The sequence below is a fragment of the Argentina anserina genome, chromosome 5, assembly GCF_933775445.1.
Source record: "Argentina anserina chromosome 5, drPotAnse1.1, whole genome shotgun sequence".
Lineage (NCBI taxonomy): Eukaryota > Viridiplantae > Streptophyta > Magnoliopsida > Rosales > Rosaceae > Argentina > Argentina anserina.
The window spans coordinates 9,041,908-9,063,849 of NC_065876.1; the positions used below are offsets into that span (position 1 = coordinate 9,041,908).

Genomic DNA, 21,942 nt, shown 5'->3' on the forward strand with positions numbered 1-21,942 from the left:
TCGAAATACACTCCAAAACATTTCGCTGCTCACACGCTCACTTTCATCATCCTCTCCCCTCCCTTTCTCCTTCTTCATCGTACTCTCCGACGACAACCCGACCCGGCCCGGATGTCTCCACCATGACCCGGACCCAACCCCGCTACACCGAAGACCGGAGACCCACCACCACCACCGCCATGAGAGTAATCGTCCCTCTACAAGGCGTCGTTCAAGGCAGGGGAGGCCTTGTTCTCGGCTCCATAATCCCCTGCGCGCTTTTCTACTTTCTCCAGCTCTACCTCAAACGACACCGTTCCAGCTCCAACCCGCCGACCCCGCCGACTTCTCCGGACCCGGACTCGGAGCCTGTGGAAGTTACCGTTCTGCCCCGGTCGCTGTCCCGGTCGCATCTCTCGCCGAGGAACCCGGGGCCGGTTTACGTCTCCGGTCGGGCGAACTCGGTGCTGAGAGGCGGCGAGCCGCCGTATTATGTCGGGTTGAGGAAGGTGGCGGAGGATCCGTATGACGAGGTGGGTAACCCGGGTGGGGTTATTCAGATGGGTTTGGATGAAAACAACGTGGGTCAAGTTGGGTTTGGCTTGTTTTGCTCAAAGTCTCCACCTTTATTTATTTTTATTTGAAGTAAAAAAATTGATGTTTTTGGGTGTTGAGTTTTGTGTAGTTGGCTTTGGACTTGGTTGGAGATTGGCTAATGGAGAATGCAAAGGAAGCAATAGTGGGTGGTGAGGAGCTTGGTATTAGTGGGATTGCTTGTTACCAGCCTTTTGATGGCTTGTTGGAGCTGAAACTGGTACTTCTTTTTTGTTCTTAAAAGCATTGCTCATTTGCTTGTGTGTTCTTCAGTGTTGGTTTGAATTCATGTGAAAAAGTTTGTTCCTTTATTATGTTTAGTATGGGAACTTTCGAAGTTTGTTGTTTTTCGGAGCGCATATGATTTGAGTTTTTGTCTGTGTTTTTGTTGAGATTTGATTTTGGTGGATTACCTAAATAAGGAATTAGGACCTAGTGACTTTCTTTAGGTGGAGTTAACTAACTATGGCTGTGTTGGCAAAATGTCATTTGAATACTGGATTTTCAATGACCGGAAGCGTTGAGCTCTTGGTGCATTATGGACCTAACTGTCAAGTTATGTCTAACTTTAGATGTAATTGGTTAATATTTGGGCTTCATATAAATGGAAAAGTTTTGGACATGTGTGATATCGAGTGGCTGTTTGGAATGGTTTAATGTGAATGGAATATAATTAATATTGAAGTTCATTGAAGATTATTTTTGTCATTTACTAGAAATAGTGGTATTTTTTATTTATTACCAAGTGATTGTTCGAGAGTGAGTCCATCCACTTAGTAACAGTATTCTACCTCTGGAATATTTAGGGTTTAAACTTGAGGCAATGTGCAGGTTGAGTTCTGTGTTTATATCCATAAGTTAAAGTTTTGATACTTCATAGACATTGCAATTGGGTACAATACAGAACAGAGTGTTGCTTTCTTCTTTGTTAAATATATTCTTTTTGTACCGCATTGGGTATTTTCTCTAATATTTCTAGACCAACAGGTTGTGGCAGGATTCATGTCTAAAGCCATTGGAAATTCAGTTACCTACAACCCCTCACAAATTGTATTGGCAGCTGGTGCAACCCCTGCGATTGAGATTCTAAGCTTCTGCCTAGCAGACAGTGGAAATGCATTTCTTGTTCCGGCACCATATTACCCTGGGTAATAATTATCAACTGATATACGTTTTTGAAGAGTTTTCATAGGTAGCTGATGTAACTTTAACCTTTTTATGTAGTTTGGATAGAGATGTGAAGTGGCGAACTGGAGTGGAGATAATACCAGTTCCATGCCGCAGTGCTGACAAATTCAATATAAGTATATCTGCACTTGATCGAGCATTCAACCAGGCAAAGAAACGTGGAATAAAAGTTCGAGGGATTATAATATCAAACCCTTCAAATCCTGGTGGCAGTTTACTTACTCGTGAATTACTTTTCAACCTTCTGGACTTTGCTCGAGAGAAGAACATACATATAATCTCAAATGAATTGTTTGCTGGTTCCACATATGGAAATGAAGAGATTGTTAGCATGGCAGAGATCGTTGATTTGGAAGATCTAGACCAGAACAGAGTGCATATAGTGTATGGTCTATCTAAAGATCTTTCACTTCCAAGTTTCAGGGTGGGTGTCATCTACTCCTTCAACAAGAATGTATTGACTGCTGCCAAAAGGTTAACAAGGTTCTCTTCTATCTCCGCCCCGTCCCAACGGTTGCTTATTTCTATGCTTTCGGACACCAAATTTGTTCACAAGTTCATTGAGATTAACAGAGAAAGGCTCCGAGGAATGTACCTTAAATTTGTAGCAGGATTGAAGCAATTGGGGATCGAGTGCACGAAGAGCAATGGGGGTTTCTACTGTTGGGCTGACTTAAGTGGGTTAATCCGCTCTTACAGTGAGAAAGGGGAGCTTGAGCTCTGGGATAGGTTGTTGAATGTAGGTAAGGTCAATGTAACTCCTGGATCTTCTTGTCATTGTATTGAACCGGGATGGTTCCGGTTTTGTTTTACGACATTGACTGAAAAAGATATTCCTGTTGCTATGGAACGAATTCGGAGTATTTCCGAAACATGTAAATCACACAGTTGAAATGTTCGTTCATTCATTCATTCATTCTATACACGTTCAGGTTGCGCCCAACTTTTAAAGGAACTAGCTTTTGTAGCTTAAAAAACCAGTTGTTTGCAGTGGAAGTTCACTATCAAGCTTAGTCTTGTACCGATCTGAAGCAAAAGCCTTTAATTTCTGCCATAAAGCTATATCTCATGGCTGCTGACAACGATGGAATTGTATATTCATTATATGATTAGAACAAATTAACAGAAAAAAAAAAAGATTCAGTCCAAAAGAAACATGACACGAAGAAAAGAGCACCTGGTTAAATGTTACCTGCCAGGTTGCAATAGTCATGTTCTTATTTGCAGTCGAGTCAGTTGACTGTCATATTAAACATGGTCAAAGGGATGTTTTTATTTGCAGGAAGAGTGGAAGACTATGAAAACATTTTATTAGGGTAAAATCTCGAATGATTACAAAAGAATTCTATTCTTTTTCCTATATGTAAAAACCTTATACTCCCCCAACTGATCCGAGTTCCCTTCCATCTAACTCTAGCTCTGTGACTTTACTCTGGTATAAAATGAATTAATGATCTGAGGCTGAATTGACTTAATTGAGAACATAGTTTTGCAGCTTCAACTTGACTATGATTCTGACCCATTTCTGATGGACTCAAGAAACTGAACAACTTCAGCCATGCTTGGTCTTCTTGAAGGGAGCTCAGATGTACAAATCAATCCCAACTTCATAACCTGAATCAGATCATTCTCTACAAAACCCCTCAAGCTTCTATCAAAGCAATTTGAAGCAAAGCCACCCTCCAATAAGCCCCTAACATATTCACATAATACCACAACCTGATTTTCTGTACTCTCCACTGGTTTTCTTCCTGTCACCAACTCCAAAAGAATTACTCCAAAGCTATACACATCACATTTCTCACTTAGTCTTAAACTCTGAGCCAACTCTGGTGCAACATACCCTACAGCATTGTGGTATTTGGTTAAACCATGATTATCCAAAATGGGAAGCAACTTTCCTAGTCCATAATCAGACAACTTGGCCTCATAGTTTTCATCTAAGAGTATGTTGGTGGATTTGATGTTGAGATGGAGAAGAGGAGGTCTACAGTCATGGTGAAGGTAGGCAATAGCTTTTGCTGTTCCAAGAGCAATCTTATATCTCCGAGACCAATAGAGTTCACTATTCCCAATGCTAGAGCTTGTTCCAGGGTAATGAAGACCATGTAGATTGTCATACAGGTTTCCATTTGGGACAAACTCTGATAGCATTAACTGCATTGTTGAGGACCAGTAGTAACCTTGAAACGCTACTAAATTGGAATGCCGAAGGTTCCCCAGTCGTCCAATTTCTTGCTCAAATTCCTCTTGGTTTCTGACCCTTCCTAGAGTCTCAAGCTTCTTCACTGCAATTGAGATGCCACCTTCGAAAGTAGTTCTGTAGACAGTACCAAGGGATCCACCACCTATTATACATTCTTTGTCAAGCAAAGCTTTTGTGCCTGATTCCCAGTCTTCATATCTTGAGGGCAAACTTTTGCTGAAGAGAACCAACTTCCCAATAATGACATTTGAATCAGTTGAACCAAGTGGTGTGCTCTCAACGACCATTGTCACATCATCTATCTTCTTTCTGCGAGCTATGATGTTCATTATGAATACAAGACAAACTCCAGCAAGAATCAGTGCAGCAGCAACAATTGCAATGATGGCAGACAACCTAAGAGCCTTGGGTTTCTTTGAAGTAGAAATTCCAGTACCATTACCATTTAAGCAAGGCTGGTCCAGGGGGGCACCACACAGATAGGGATTGTTAATGAAAGCCAAGGGGCCATAATCTTGGACTTCTTTGGGGATAATGCCTGATAGATCATTGGAGGAGAGGTTTAAATAGGTCAATTTTGATAGATTTCTGAGAGAAGAAGGAATCAAGCCAGTAAGAAAATTTTGTGACAAATCCAGGAATTGTAATCTGGACAGGTTTCCAAGCTCTTGTGGGATGCTTCCATTGAGCTGATTTTTATGCAGGTCAAGGATTTCTAGGTAAGTCATGTTGTAAAGCTTCTGAGGTATCTCTCCTTGTAAAGCATTACCAGAGACATCCCTGCAGCAACAATAAAAGCAAGATACATAGCTTAGACACAAAGATACCTGGATTAAATGTAAAATCATGTTGTAGTACTTGGACTTACAGCTCTCGAAGAAACATGCAATTGCTTATATCATTGGGAATTTCACCAACAAGGTTGAGATTGTGCAAATCCAAAACCTGAAGCAGCTGAATGTTTGTCAACGTCTTTGGAATCATTCCACTTAGTGAATTATTGCATAACTGAATCACCAAAAGCCTATCCAGGTCCCCAAGCACCTCCGGGATGCTCCCAGTCAGTCTGTTAAATCCCAACTCTAAAACCTTGAGACTTTTACATTTTGCAATGCTCAAAGGAACCACTCCTTCCAAATTATTCCACGAAGCATCCAAATACTCCATTGTCTCACTACAAGATGTGATCTCAGGAATCTTCCCATTAAACTGATTATGAGACACATTGAAATATGAAAGATTGCTTAATCCAACAATCTCAAATGGCGCTTCACCAGTAAACAAATTGCTACCAAGATCCAGTAGTTTCAAGCTCTTACAAGCTGAAAGCTGCTGCACAACAGTCCCTGATAACACATTGCTTCTCACTGATACAAAATCTAATCTTGGAATATCACATATTCTCAAAGGAACCCCACCACTGAGGTTGTTGGAAGAGAAGTCAAACCCTTCAAGATTCAAGCAATTAACCAATGATTCTGGAATTTTACCCTGAAGACTGTTATGTGACAAAGAAATGAACTTGGTTTTGTTACAGCTCTTAAATAAAGCTGTTGGAATCTCCCCAGTAAAACCATTCCTTGACAAATCCAGAAGCCTAATGTTTGGCAAATCACCTATAAACTCAGGTATCAACCCAGATAACGCATTTGAGCTAACATTAATTTTCCACAAGGTTTGAATATCAGCATACTCTTGTGGTAAATTTCCCACAAACCTGTTCCCAAACAATGTCAAAACCCTCAATGACTTCAACTCGGCTAAAGCAGGGGGCAACACTCCCGCTATACTAGTATTCCAGAGAACTATCTTATCTACAAACCCATCAGTGTTACAGAACACACCACTAAAATCCTGGCAAGGATTTCCACCAACAATCCATGACCCTAAGCTATTGTGAGGATCATTAGTTACATTTCCTTTAAAATGAAGCAGAATCTCTTTCTCAGTTACTGATTGAATAGCAATGATTCCAATATAGAAACAAAGAAAGCACAAAAGAGCATGAGAAAGACAAAAAGTATGAAGCTTTCTCATGCTAAACAGAGTTAATGCTGATTAAAAGGGTACCCGTTTGGCATTATGGTAGTTGGACCTAATTGAGATAAGATCCAAGTCCTCCTGCTACTCTGCTTCCATTGATCCCAGAATCTCCATCAGGATCATGACCAAACAGCAGCATTTTCACTTCTGGGTCTCTCACCGGAATTGCAGAAACCTCATAGAAATACACCACATTTGAACAGAGAATCTGGATTTTGCTTCTGGGTTCCTCAGGAACTAATCAGAACAGTTAAAGATCATAGCTTTATGAAGGTGTGTGTTCCTGGGTTGAACCCAAGTACCAAAAGTTTGAGTTTTCAGATTGAAACAAAGCTAGAGAGAGAATAGAGAAGAATAGTGGAAGGCAGTGAGGTGTGGGCTATACAAAAATGAAGGTCAGGAAATGGTAACCACTCTCTCTGGCCTGGCCTGGCTTGGCTTGGCTTGGCTGTAAAGGAAGGTGAGAGAGAGAGAGAGAGAGCCCCAAAAATAGTGCAACTGGTTATAATAGTACTCTGAGAACTGCTTAGTTTTGCCTCCACTAAGCTGAAATCGGATGCAAACACCACGTGCATGCTATTTGTCTCTCACTCACTCACTCACTCACTCACAGACTCACTCACTCACTCTCTCTCTCTCTCTCTCTCATATAAAAACACAATGATAGATGATAATGGTGAATTAGCAAAGAGAGAAGAGAGAAAGAACAGTGTATGATGTTGGGTGTGTGTTTCTCTTTCACAGCATTCATTCTTCCCCACCAACTATGCCACCACTTCCCATCAGCACCATAATCACTGGACCAAGAAAATTTAATAAAAGATGCAAAGAAGAAGAAGAAGGAGAAGCAGAAGAGGTCTTTTCAATTTGTCTGTACAGACTGTACTGTTCTGTTTTTGATGACCAGAGACCAATCCCTTTCTGCTTTTGCATTCAACCGTTTCGATTAATACTTTGGAGTCTTTTGACCATATCATTAGTTGTCCCGGATTCCTTTTTCTTCTTTGTGCTTAAATATGTAGACAGTTGTGCATTTTCCATTAACAATTTTAACATAAGATGTAGTTGAATAGATGGTATGTATCATCTCAGTTTTAGCCTTTTACAGATGCAATTTCACTTGTTTTTTCTCGGCGAGTTAGATAGAATCGTATCTCTGATCAAATTCTGACGAACTGTCATATTGTTCATGATAAGAGCTTAGTGTAATGTAGTTGCTCATTCATATAGTTGTATAGTTGAAAACAAAGTGATGAGGCAAGAGCTTTAGAAATATCGGACAAGTGACAACTGACAAACATGTGAAAATGATCCCAAATATCACTACTTTGTAGCATATGCTCACACTAATAATACACAAGAAGCTTGAATTAAACAAAAGAGGCCAGGAATAGAAAAGTCGTCCTTAACGTTGCAATTGCATGCCCATGTTCCAGCTGGTAATGGCGATCGTCTGCATTAACTTAAAGGTCCATTACCATCTACCCCCATCTCAGATCATACCACGTGGACAACTTCGTCACCTTCCAATTTATCATCTGCTTGGTTGGACCGTTGGAGTCCATTTTAGAATCCAAGTTTGTCTCATGCATTTGACAAATAATGAGAAAGGAAGAATCTTCCCAGCAAAACTAGGCAGCCCCCAGAACCCAAATTTTGCTTTCAAGAAGAAAATTAGTTCAAGAAATTTAATTCCACCGATATAATGATTGCAACAATTGGTACTTGGTCCCAAATAGACATCAAGATGATAAGATATACCTACAATGTCTCTATGGTTTACTACCCACATTATATCATGTTTCATTATCCAGTATTTTCAACTGTACGTGTAACACTGGGATTCTTATAACACAAGGGTTTAGGAACGTGTTTAGTACGACTTCATTGTGAACAAACTAACACAATCAGACTTCATCAAGGAAATTTCCTCGCCCACTAATTCAACTTCATGCCCGACTTCATTGTAAAATGTGGATTCATTCTGTACCTTCTGGCTATATCTGTTTTCAGTTTTCCACTATTCACAATCTTTATTTTCACACGTTCACTTGCTGCGACATTGAATCAGATTCTCTCTTTTCTTCTTTGGGGTAGTTTGGATTCTGGTATTGTTTTATAATGAGACAATAGCTCGGACAAGGTGTACGATCTAAACAAAGCTTGCTTCTAATCAAGGTTCTTAGATTTTGATAAAGTCTCGTTGCAATGTTTCTGTTCATGCAAGAAACAAAAGAAAGAAGTTTCAGTTGCCACCTCAACAAAGATTTTAGTAATTTATGAATTGTTAACAAGTTAGCTGAGTTGTCTAATATAATAATTCAATTGCCACCATTTATTTCCGTCACAGGTTAGAAAATGAGACGTACACACATCACTACTATAGTTTGTTTCAACCATCTGAATAAGTCATGTACAACATTCGGGTTTATATTAGAATGACATGATTTGCTGACGATGTTAATCTTATGATAATGTAGTTTGCAACTTGCAAGCATGAAAGTGCTGAAATCATAAAACATTGAACTCAAGATGAGAAACCTGCAGTATACATTATGTGTGTTTTATGGTCTGTACACCTCTGTGTTTATTAGATGTTTTTACTTATATGATTTAGCATTATTATTATATTAGACAACTCAGACACTTACGAATCTCATATCCGTTTTATTAGTATATATATACTATTAAACTTCTGGTAATGCCATACATATGCTTCTGTTTTGTTCTTCAATCAGTAAAGGTTCGAATACATTTGTTAAAAGATTAATTAAAAAACAAACCATGAATAGTTTTGGAGGACCGAGAATCGGAATCTGTAACCATCTAGTTGTCAGAACATGTTCATATTTGTTTTAATGATTTATCAAGTGTTAATTAATCGAATTTTGGTCAGCAAAGCGTGATTAGCCCGAAAAGATAAGTATATAACAGAAAGAAAACATCTGCAGAAGTAAAGTTTGCAATAACATCTGTAAACAGAAAGCATCTATATTGTTTCCTTTTATAAATAAAACTCGGATAATGAGAGGAAATAGAAGATGAAGTATAATGTTGTTTTGTGTATGTTCAATAAAATTATGAGAAATTTATTGGCATTACTCTGGAGAGTGCTGAAAGATCATGTATTAAGGTATTACTAGAGTAACAGAAGCTCATCTTTTAAGTTTTGTATAGAGAATGGTATCTCAAACCTTTTCTTCAGTTGAATGAACAACCATAGAGAACAAAGGATGTCACTATTAGAGATTCCACAGCATCAACAGATTGAGACACCACTTCGGGTTTTGTTCTTGACACTGACCAAAAAGAGGAAAATAAAAGAAAAGGAAAGAAATAAAAACCTCACAGTTTACAATATTATGACCACAAGGGACCTTGTTTTTTCGACTCGAAAAGAAAAGGAGGGAGAACAGAAGGGAAGGTGCAGGTACACATTCATCATGTAGACAGATCAGAGCTTTAAAGAATCTGCAGTACAATAACCATCCACATTTGATATATAAAGAGTCATTTGTATATACAATCAAGAATTTTGCAGAATCCAATTCAATCCTTGAGAGTCACTTCAATCATATACAATAGATAATTAAGAGGGAGGACTTGATAGAGCAAAAGAAAATCAACACTTGTTTTTAAGGGGTGATACTAGTGGCAATCATGTTCTATGGATGTCAAGGCCGCTTCTCCGTCATCGTCCGCAATGTTTATGCAGCATCAATTTACACTACATTGACAACATCAACAGATGAAGTCGTTTAATAAAAGAAACTTCATCTAGAGAGCCCCCATGTCACCTGTGCGGCAGAGTATTTCTGCAACCAAAACTAGAACCAGAACTTATTGCAACAGTGGCTCATCTTCCTTATGCAATTCTTTGAGCTGCTTTTTTGCATACACTGTGAAGAAAATTGTGGTAGCCACAGCCAAAGCAAAGCCAACAACAGTGAAGATTATTTGTGGGGCGGAGAGGCCATGGTGCTCATGTGAAGCATCTGCCAATGTCCGTATTAAGATCCCACTGCAATCAACAGAATAGGATTTTCTAAGTGAACATTATGTGGGGTAATGAATCAAACCTTAGAACATTACAGAAGCATTCCGGTCCATACTTGATCTAAAATGAAAACTGGAAAGTCTTTGACCACCAATCATTTTGTATACACTCACAGGCCATATGCAAAGACACCAACCTATTAAATTATATATGATAAGACACTAGAGATGAAAATTTGCAATGGGGTGGAATACAGCCATTAAAACTTGGTATAACTTTGAAACTTCCGAATCAACTTTGACATGCAAATGTATGCAGTTCTGTCTCTCCAAACATTACTACAATCGAACATAAACGAAGACTAAGCATTCTCCAATGCACTAGTAGTACTCAAAGTTAAGAAAACTCCTAGTTTTTAGGTCCACATGAATTTCCAAACACAAAAACATGTAGATAAACAATCGTCCATTCCAATGTAAATATAAATATAACTATATACATTTGTTCACAATATATATTAAATGAGGCATGTATATGATCACCATGCAGTGAAATAAATTTTAATGTGAATGAGATATACGTACGTGTAAATGGCAACAAATGTTTCCGGAACCATTCCTGCCAGGGATCCAAAGAGGTATGGACCATACTTGACATTGGTTGCCACAGCACAGTAATTATATATAATATACGGAAATGGAGAAATCCTGATTAATGCTACAGCTCGAAACTGATGGAACCAGTTTCCTTCGCCAGCTGATCTTAGAATGGAAGCTCTCTTTGGATATTTTTCTAACCATCCCTGCATAACAATAAAAAAGAGTTGAATTATAGGAAGTGCACACATAACTGAGACGAAAGAAGTATGGCTGTGACAAACCTGAATCTTATGGTAGAATAGAAAGCTAATGAAATATGGAAGTGATATTCCAATAGCTGCAGCTGATATAATGAGAAGAAATCCATAGCCATAACCAAAAGTCATTCCAGCCACCCACATAGAAGGTGAAGATGGTAAGAGGATCGTCGGAAACAATGCCACGGAAGCAAAGACTAAAATAGCAAGCACTGGAGGACTGAATGTTTTTGTTTCCCAGTTAATCATCGGAATAACCTCCTGCAAATAATTTCATCATTAATCAGACAAAAGACTTAATATGGGAGCATATTGCAGCCAATCCTAGGGTGGTAAGTTGTAACAAAGCTAGTCAAGAAATCATGATATGAAAAAGAAACAGCAATCAGATATGACACCATTTAGGACTTATCCTAAATGCTTCTGTTGTATTCCTAAACTCCCACAGTTTTCAATTAGATCAACACGTGTTTTGGAGGAAACAATCCACAATCATCTGGTGATTATTAGAACCACCCAAATCCTACAATAGTACTTCTTAAACTCAGCTGAAATTAGTAGAATACAAACAAATTTCAGGTGAAACTCAAAAGGAAAGCAGAATTGTGTCATTAACTCAGCTTCAAAAGTAAAAAAAAAAAAAAAAAAACGCCACAGAATCACTCCAGCCTCAACATTTCAAGCACCAAAGTATATTTTCAAACCAAGTTCATCAACCATTTCCTCCTTAATGCACACTCAAATTAACAAATGCCTGAAACACAAGAAAGTCAAAAATAAAGCCATTCATACTGCCCAAAAACGCAAACAACAACTCCACATACACAATCAACACAACCCTCCTACAAAACCACATATCCTCTACAAATCAAGATGAAACCTTTCAACGAAATCCAAATCAAACACATAACAAAGCTCAAAACTTTATACCTTATCCATCAGAAACGGCCCAACCCACTTGATAAAAACCCCAGCCAACAACCCCAGGCACATAAACAGCAACACCAACCTCACCCAATACCAAAAGCACCCAATCCAACTTCCCTCCACCTCAGCCTCCTCAGGGCAGTGCCTCAGCTTCACATAGTCCCCCCTCGCCTTCTGATCATCCTCACCGCCCGCAATTCCGATGATCATCTCCCCCACCACCTCTCTCCGATCACCATTCTCCTCATATGTCATCGAAACACCCCCAAAATTCCAATCGAAGCCCCAATTCGACAAGCGCGGTTGATTTTGGCGCGAAACTAGAAACCCTAGGAGAGAGAAAATGCGCCCCCCAAATGTTAGGGTTTGGTGGATTCTGCGTATCAGAGAGTCTGAGAGGCCATCAAGACTGGTAGATGTGCAGAAACAGAGAAATCTAGAGAGATCAGCTGATCAGGGGCTAGAGTAACAGAGACGGAGATATTTAATATTTGGGGGGTTAAAACGGCAGCGTTTTAGGAGCTACGTGGCGTGAGGTGATAGGGGTTTTGGAGAGAGGTGGAGTAACGGTTAGATTATGCTTTGGGGGGGGGGGGGGGGGGGGGTTGTCGTTACTTCGCCATCACGGCGTGTATGTGGGGAATCAGAATTGCTGGGCCGACTAGGGATGGGGCTGACCCGATTGGAATTTAATCATGTATTGTATGATGTGACAATTGTTTCAGCGCAAACCAAGTGTTTCTTAGGAAAAATATAAACTATAGACTTATAGTGTCCGTTAAACTTAGTTGTTTCTAGGTTCGGAGAGGATGACTTTTATTTTTAGTTTTTATAAATAGGATATCTTTGTACTCTTATTAAATAAAATTATATTGACTTCATACTCCAAAAACAAAATTTGGTTTGGTTTTGCTCCCGATAATATAAGGGCTATCATTCTAAGTGACTGTAATTAATGAAGTTGATTTTCAAAAAAGAAATTGATTCAGATTTATTATAGATATGAAGTTGTCCATAGAATGGTATTATGATGATTTCAACAAACTACATCTACAACGCTGGATATAATTAAATAAATTATTATTTCTCAACTTATTATTATTTTTTAAAAGGGGTTTGAAACTCAGCATAGTTAGGAGATTCATTCCTACCACCAGTTCCATTTATTATAATAGTAGGTAAATTTTGCTACGTAAGGACATATAACTTAAACCATGCAAAAATATCATTCTAGAGAACATCCTGAATGAAAGCATGAGTCTTCATTAACCAAACATTATCAATATGAGACATACGAGCAAGATGCGTTAACCTATCAGTTACACTGTTTGTTTCACGATAGATATGTCTGACTCTGACAAATTGAAAAGCCAACAATCATTAAAAACCTGACTTACCTCCGAATAGTCTTACGTCTCCATGTTCAGAGTAGCAATTAAAATGACCGAATCACGTACTTTCAATGTCAATATCCAACTATACTTGGCAAATCCCAAAAAGTAAACTACCTTTGTACGTCTCCACTTTCATATTTAGAACTGAGTGCGTATGCCTAACTAATTTAGCTAAAGCAGTGAAACCCAAGCCATCAGCACTCTAACCACTACTCCAACACCTCATTTCTGTTAGAAAAAATGGTTGGAAAACCCATTTAAAACCAAATTTTAATTGATTAATTAAATTAAGTTAAACTTATAATTAATCAAAGATGAACATAGATTTGAGTTCTCCATAATGAGGGCTACAAGATCATATGTTTGTTTGTGTAATTTGGTTTGTGGGTGAATAAGAAATTGTCACTCAAAGATGGCTACTTAGAATGAGGGAAAGGTATTTGTCCCACATTGGAAAAGAGAAGTGTTGAAAAGACTTTATATTGAATCCATTGTGTATGGATTGTAAAGTGTGTAAGCCCCCTTATACTCTCTCGCGCACGCGCAGGGGGGGTGCAAATCCTAGGTCGCAAGGGAAACTCGTGTATGCCCGTGCGACCTGCGGACACGAATGCAACACCGAATTGAGGGTCGAACGCAGATTCTTTTTGCATTCCCGAAAATTCGGTTTTGACTTTTCAAATTCTCTTGACTGTTCAAATTCTTCTTTTGTAACAACTGAGTTATTGTGTGTTATGGAGAATTATAACAGAATTGAAATCAATGTTTGTAACATATGTAACTCATATATGTTATGATTTTTTGATTTCTATAACCGCCATCTTATTTATTGCTGATTGCAAATCCTCACAGTATAAATAGCCACCATCCTTTCATTGTAAGATCATCCCATTCGAAACACATTTCTCTCCCACTCTCAAAGTTCTTAGTTCTTCTCTGGTGATAGATAGAGGTACCTTACGAGTTCGTTGAGGGTTCTAGTTAGTAGTGCAACTTTCTAGAATTGTTTAGTCGTTATATCCTGGGAGACAAGCGCCAAGCATCCTTGCACCGGTAGAGGAGGCGTAAACGTCTTAAGGACAGTGTGGTATCACACACGTCTCGACTAGTTCTTCCATCACAAATCGTTCGGTATTTTTTGTTGAAATTTTTTTCGTGTTCTTTATTTCTGATTTATAATTATTTATAATTCAGCTTATTAAATTATATATGCAATATATCACTGTTTCTTACAACAATCTTAAGACGTTTAATTTTGATATTGCTTATATAATTTGTATTCGATATTTATCTGAATTTTTTCAAGTAAACTTACACCTTGTGTGTGTGTTTCAGTTTCTTAAAATGACTAACGGAGAAAATTCTGGAAATGGCAAGGGACCTTTGGTGCCAACTGTGCCTACTGCTCCCGTTGTACCTGTCTCAGTATCCCATGGGGAAAAACCTGAGAAGTTCAACGGTTTGCATTTCAAGAGGTGGCAAAAAAAAGATGATGTTTTATCTGACCACTCTGAATCTTGCAAGATTTTTGACGGAGAATGCTCCTGAGTTAAAGGGAGATGACCATGGCGATCAAGCAAAGATTGCTGTTGTGAATGCATGGAATAATTCTGACTACTTATGTAGGAATTATATCATGAATGGTCTAGCCGACTCATTGTACAATGTGTACATTAGCATGGGAACGGCAAAGGAGCTATGGGAATCCTTGGAGAAAAAATATAAAACCGAGGATGCCGGCGCCAAGAAGTTTATCGTGGGCCGCTTCCTTGATTTATAAAATGGTGGATTCCAAAACTGTAATGAGTCAATTCTCTGAGATTCAGCTAATCCTGCATGAGATTCACGCTGAAGGAATGCAACTAGGTGAAAGTTTTCAAGTGGCATGTGCTATTGAAAAGTTACCGCCTGCTTGGAAAGACTTCAAGAATTATTTGAAGCACAAGCGAAAAGAAATGACCATGGAGGATCTAGAGGTTAGACTTCGCATTGAGGAAGACAACCGAGGATCCGAAAAGAAAGCATGGATCAATGATGTCTCTGCCAAGGCAAACATGATGGAACATGGTTCCAAAAACAAGAAATGCAAGTATCATGGGTCCAAGCTGGGGCCGAAAGGAGGCATCTCCAAGAAGCCAAGGTTTGAAGGCAAATGCTACAACTGTGACAAGACTGGTCACAAGTCTGTGGACTGCAACAAACCAAAGAGGAACAAAAAGAGAGAGGCAAACCTGATTGAAACCGTCACTCAGGAGGTTGCAGACATGAACCTCTGTTGGATGATATCAGATGATAGCATGGAAAAAGTCAGTGATTATGACTGGGGACTAAATGACTTAGAGCTATGGTATGACCAAGCCAAGTTTTTGGATTGATCTGTAGAACAGAACTGAAATTATCGAATAAATTGATGTATGTTCTTAAGGGTTTTATGAGTATAAAACTCCGTGTTGACAAATGTGTTTTGTCTGAAATTGACATAGAGCCATGGGTGGTGGATTGTTTATTGTCAAAAACTAGTTATTACACCTATATGAGTCTTCCTAATTTATGATAGTGAAGAATATAATATATGTCAATTAACATGCACAAGTATGAACTTGTGTAGAGACAAAACTGATTAGATCATCTTCCAAAGTGTTGAAAGAAACAATGAACCCCTTGATCTGATTCATATAAATGTGTGTGATTTAAAATCAACGGTATCTAGAGGGAATAATAAATACTTTATTACCTTCATAGATGATAACACGAAATATTGCTATGTGTATTTGCTAAAATGCAAAAGTGAGGCCATAAAATAAGGTTGAGAACCAACTCAACAAGAAAATTAAGGCACTAAGAAGTGACCGAGAGGGTGAGTATAAATCGCCATTTGCTGAGACTTGTGCTCAGAATGGGATTATACATCAAAGGACTGCTCCATACTCACCACAATCCAATGGTGTAGCAGAACGCAAAAATCGTACTCTAAAGGATATGATGAATGCTATGCTACTCAGTTCTGGGATGCCACCCAACATGTGGGGAAACGCGATTCTCACGGCAAATTACCTTTTAAATAAGGTGCCCAAAAAGAAAGAAGAGAAAACTCCATATGAGTTATGGAAAGGGAGAAAACCATCCTACAAATATTTAAAAGTTTGGGGATGTTTGGCCAAAGTGGAAATTCCTAAGCCTAAAAAGGTGAAGAATGGGCCTAAAACGGTTGATTGCATCTTTATTGGATATGCACATAACAGTTCGGCTTATCGATTCCTAGTCCACGATTCGAATATTCCTGAAATCCATAAGGATACGATAATGGAATCGAGAAATGCATCTTTCTTTGAAAATGTATTTCCACGGAAGTCTAGAGAGGAATTTAATTCTTCTAAACGGGCACGTGAAGACAACCGAGCCGAAACGGATGATGCTCAAGATCAAGAATCTGAGTTGGAGTCCGAATTTGAGTCTGAGGTTGAACCTAGACGAAGTAAAAGGGCAAGGACCGCAAAAGTCCTATGGACCTGACTTCCTGTCATATATGGTTGAAGGTGATCCCCGTACCTTCAAAGAGGCAGTTAGCTCTACTGATGGTCCTCTGTGGAAATAAGCAATCAAAAGTGAGGTTGACTCCATCATGCAAAATCACACTTGGGAATTAGTGGATTTGCCACCTGGGTGTAAGCCTTTGACTTCCAAGTGGATTTTCAAAAAAAGAAACTAAAAGCTGATGGGTCAATAGACAAGTACAAGGCCAGACTTGTTATTAAAGGCTATAGGCAAAAGGAGGGTTTGGATTATTTTGATACTTATTCTCCTGTGACGAGAATAACCTCCATACGGATGGTACTTGCAATTGCAGCGTTGTGCAAACTTGAAGTACACCAAATGGATGTAAAGACGGCTTTCCTAAATGGAGATGTAGAAGAAGAAATCTACATGGAACAACCAGAAGGTTTTTCTGCTCCTTCTCAGAGTAAGAAGGTGTGCAGATTGGTTAAGTCATTATATGGCTTAAAACAAGCACCAAAACAATGGCATGAGAAATTTGATAGTGCCATGATCACCAGTGGATTTAGAATAAATGAAGGTGATTAGTGTGTATATATCAAAGACACTGAAAATGGATATATCATTTTATGTCTGTATGTGGATGATATGCTTATCGTTGGGAGCAACGATAAGATGATCAAGTCTACTAAAGACATGTTGAATTCTAAGTTTGACATGAAAGACTTGGGACTTACTGATGTCATTTTAGGAATTAAAATTACGAGAACATCAGAAGGGCTAGTGTTGAGTCAAACACACTATGTGGACAATATTCTTGGGAAATTTGACAAGGAAGGTTCTGGAATTGTCAGAACTCTTGTAGATTTGAATCTACATTTGTCCAAGAATAAAGGTGAAAGTGTTTCTCAATTAGAGTATTCAAGAATAATTGGGAGTCTAATGTACTTAACAAGTTGTACAAGACCAGATCTAGCTTATGCGGTTCATAAGCTAAGTAGGTACACGAGTAATCCTGGAGCTATGCATTGGCAAGCGATTGGAAGAGTACTCAAATACCTAAGGTATACTCGTACCTACGGGTTGCACTACACATCATACCCAGCTGTTATAGAAGGGTTCACTGATGCGAACTGGATATCTGACATGAAAGACTCAAAGTCTACTAGCGGATATGTATTTACGCTAGGAGGTGCAGCCGTTCCTGGAAGTCCTCAAAACAAACAGTTATAACTAGATCCACAATGGAGTCTGAGTTTGTAGCACTAGACAAATGTGGGGAGGAAGCAGAATGGCTACGCCAGTTCATAGAGGACATTCCTAGATGGACAAAACCTGTGCCTGCGATTGGTATACATTGTGATAGTCAATCTGCAATTAGCAGGGCACAGAGTAAGATGTATAATGGTAAGTCTAGACACATTCGTCGAAGACATAATACCATTAGACAACTACTCTAAAATAGAGTTATCTCTATAGACTATGTAAAGTCTAAGGATAATATTGATGATCCTTTAACTAAAGGGTTAAACAGAGAGTTAGTTGAAAAATCATCGAAGGGAATGGGACTAAAGCCCATTGGAAATTAAAAAATCACTACAGTGGATACCCAACCTAGCTGACTGGAGATCCCAAGATCTAGGTTCAAAAGGGAAAACCAAACTGTAGAGATTAGTTCGGATCATTGTGGGGAGTTCCCCAAGTCCATTCTTATGATAAAAACCAGTGATACCCGTGAATGATGAGGTTAAGTTAAAACTTTTAATGATTCTTATGTGTCGAGAAATCGAGCAGAGTAATGCGGGTTACTCTTAATTAAGAGATCACATATGCAAAAGAGAAGTGGGGCCGCTTCTAGGGGAGTTAATGAGGGCATAACTCTTATCAAACTACTTGCAGAACCAGGCGTGTGTTCCATGGCCAAAATGGGCACAAAAATGAGAACCGAAGTGTACCACGGAGACTCCTGTGTAAAGTATGTTATCATTTACACAAATGACGAATAGTTCAAAGACCTCGCGTCTACTATTTAGTTAGTAAAGTAAGCATACTTTTATAAGGGAAGGTTCAAAGGGTCAAACCTACCTATCCTATGCAGGTTTCAACCGTAGAAATCTATCACCAAATTCTATCGAGTCTTTGGTGGCCAATTTCATTCATGTGGGGAATTGTTAGAAAAAATGGTTGGAAAAACCATTTAAAACCAAATTTTAATTGATTAATTAAATTAAGTTAAACTTATAATTAATCAAAGATGAACATAGATGTGAGTTCTCCATAATGAGGGCTACAAGATCATATGTTTGTTTGTGTAATTTGGTTTGTGGGTGAATAAGAAATTGTCACTCAAAGATGGCTACTTAGAATGAGGGAAAGGTATTTGTCCCACATTGGAAAAGAGAAGTGTTGAAAAGACTTTATATTGAATCCATTGTGTATGGATTGTAAAGTGTGTAAGCCCCCTTATACCCTCTCGCGCACGCGCAGGGGGGGTGCAAATCCTAGGTCATAAGGGAAACTCGTGTATGCCCGTGCGACATGCGGACACGAATGCAACACCGAATTGAGGGTCGGAACACAGATTCTTTTTGCATTTCCGAAAATTCGGTTTTGACTTTTCAAATTATCTTGATTGTTCAAATTCTTCTTTTGTAACAACTGAGTTATTGTGTGTTATGGAGAATTATAACAGAATTGAAATCAATGTTTGTAACATATGTAACTCATATATGTTATGATTTTTTGATTTCTATAACCGTCATCTTATTTATTGCTGATTGCAAATCCTCACAGTATAAATAAACACCATCCTTTCATTGTAAGATCATCCCATTCGAAACACATTTCTCTCATACTCTCAAAGTTCTTAGTTCTTCTCTGGTGATAGATAGATGTACCTTACGAGTTCGTTGAGGGTTCTAGTTAGTAGTGCAACTTTCTAGAATTGTTTAGTCGTTATATCCTGGGAGACAAGCGCCAAGCATCCTTGCACCGGTAGAGGAGGCGTAAACGTCTTAAGGACAGTGTGGTATCACACACGTCTCGACTAGTTATTCCATCACAAATCGTTCGGTATTTTTTGTTGAAATTTTTTTCGTGTTCTTTATTTCTGATTTATAATTATTTATAATTCAACTTATTAAATTATATATGTAATATATCACTGTTTCTTACAACAATTTCCACACGAGCTATTGAAAGCTCATGTACATTAATTTTCAATTGACCGCGTGGAGAGCATTCCCATTTCGTTAACGGCCTCTTCTTCTTCTGAACCGCTTTTGGATGGAACTTCTGAAACTCCTCGATGTGCCTACCAACCCACTGTACCTACCAACCCACTGTACCGTATTCATAGGTCTAACACAACCGTCATTCCACATATCAGTGTTCTGTTTCGTCCAAATTCCCCACAACCGTCAACTTAATATAACACGTTATATAATGCTATCTCAATCACTCTACATTATATAACACGTTTTCATTGTATAAAAATTAATTAATTAATGATTATGCTCACATCTCTCACACTACAACAAGTTAGATATTTGCAATATATATGCAATCTCTCTTGCCTACTTCAAACTGGTAAGTAGCAAACTAGCAAGTAGCGTGCCTTAGGTAGTACTGGTTCATCGTTCCATGTTAGACAAGGTAGATTTTATGTCCACAATAGGGTAAAATGAATTTTGCACTGCACTAAATTATCAGTCATATTGTGATCATTAATGAGGAAGGGTTTCATCTATGGATTCGCATCGCTCATTTGGCTTTGAGACAAAGCTTAGTAGTAAAGCAGAGAATCATACTGAGTCGATCAGCAGAATATAGAAAAGAACAATACTAATTGAACAATTAGATCGATCCACAAACAAAATAAAATAAGATACTTTTTTTTCAGTGAAGAGCTAGCTTCTTAATTGGATGATGTAAGAAATAATTTTGGCAATTTGTGAGTCAGAAAATGTCCAGGATTTTTAAAAGCTTGTTCGTGTTCAGCTAGTTCATGATCGAGTATTGGAAGTTTATCGAAAAAAAATTAAAGGTCGTTATGGCTATTATCTACGGACTTGATGTTTGCTTGAAAGGAAACAAAGATTAATAAGACAGTCAAAGATTGATACTCAACCAGAAAAAAAGAAAAGAAAAAAAGATTGAGTACAGCTTAATTAATTAACCAAACAACACAAATTAACTAGACTGAAGAAATGTCTGCCTACGACTCTACGAGCCTCCGGTTGATCGATATGGCGAAGAATCCGGCCAGCTCCATTCGCAACAGCGTCTTTTTTTTTTTGGGTCTGAATTCGCAACAGCGTCGTCGATGCAATAATCTCATCAAGAATAGACGTATATAAATATAATTATGTTTACAAACATTTATATAAATTAATATCATTTTAGGGTTTAAAACTTCGTCTAATTAGTTCTTCTGTTTCTTGTTATTTCTTTCGGCAACTTGAATCTGCAGGAAGGACATGTATGATTACAAAGTTTTAACCATTGCACAATGCAATCTTCATGAAATATATGAGAGCAAGGCATGCGACTGACTTTACAAGCAGTCATCTCCTCCCTACAAATCTGACACTCCGAACTCGCATCTCCATTTTCCAACCCAAACTTCTCCAATGCCTCTATCGATGCCTTGCTTGCCGGCCTCGGCCTCATCACTGCTTGATAAAATGACTCCCTAATAGCATCTGATTCCAGCAATCTCACAATATCCATGACCCTATCTCGAGAAATTTTATAGGCACGCATTTCTTCTGCAATTCTTTTTTCCTTGTCAAAGCAAATTCTACGTAACATGTCAGCAGCCCTCTGATCATGATCATGATTTTGCAGGCGACCATCTCCGTTCGTAGAGTAGTTTTGACATCTGATATGTATTCGGCTAACTCTCTCTCTCTTTCTCGGTTAACCTTTGCTTCATATTCTTCATGGGGTACTGTATATTGCTTATCAACTTCCACAATTAAGTCCGCCTTGCGTCCTGCAACAACCGTGTCGTGAATGACTTCAATTATTTGTCTGACCATGTCATCGGCGTTGTTTAGTTGCTCTATAGTTTTATGGGATAACCACGAGGATTCCATATAAGCCTATCTAATTTGAAGGGAACGTTTATGACAGATATCATCCCGGAGATTCTATCCCGCGATTCAGGTGACTTGTGGATATCATTGGTCAATGAGATCGACGCATATACATCTTCATAGGTGTGACTTGATCTGCAGCGTTCGATCAGCCTCCTACCTGT

The 21,942-nt window shown here is 38.5% G+C and overlaps 3 protein-coding genes across 3 annotated transcripts; 1 reads left to right on the forward strand and 2 right to left on the reverse strand.

Annotated features, from left to right (window-relative positions):
* On the forward strand, positions 1–2,668 carry LOC126793804 (probable aminotransferase ACS10). The gene is made up of 4 exons (XM_050520430.1): positions 1–560; positions 665–793; positions 1,561–1,721; positions 1,798–2,668. Exons 1-4 carry the CDS (start codon positions 123–125, stop codon positions 2,651–2,653), a joined length of 1,584 nt encoding a protein of 527 aa, XP_050376387.1. The 5' UTR covers positions 1–122; the 3' UTR covers positions 2,654–2,668.
* A 223-nt stretch (positions 2,669–2,891) lies between these two features.
* Positions 2,892–6,587, reverse strand: LOC126794435 (probable LRR receptor-like serine/threonine-protein kinase At1g12460). The gene is made up of 2 exons (XM_050521149.1): positions 4,836–6,587; positions 2,892–4,747 (listed from the first exon to the last, which is right to left on the reverse strand). The coding sequence occupies exons 1-2, from the start codon at positions 6,002–6,004 to the stop codon at positions 3,268–3,270; spliced, it is 2,649 nt and encodes an 882-aa protein (XP_050377106.1). The 5' UTR covers positions 6,005–6,587; the 3' UTR covers positions 2,892–3,267.
* A 2,926-nt stretch (positions 6,588–9,513) lies between these two features.
* Positions 9,514–12,164, reverse strand: LOC126794495 (uncharacterized). Its single transcript, XM_050521227.1, has 4 exons — positions 11,794–12,164; positions 10,888–11,124; positions 10,592–10,809; positions 9,514–10,031 (listed from the first exon to the last, which is right to left on the reverse strand). Exons 1-4 carry the CDS (start codon positions 12,043–12,045, stop codon positions 9,851–9,853), a joined length of 888 nt encoding a protein of 295 aa, XP_050377184.1. The 5' UTR covers positions 12,046–12,164; the 3' UTR covers positions 9,514–9,850.
* Between the last annotated feature and the right edge of the window lie 9,778 nt (positions 12,165–21,942).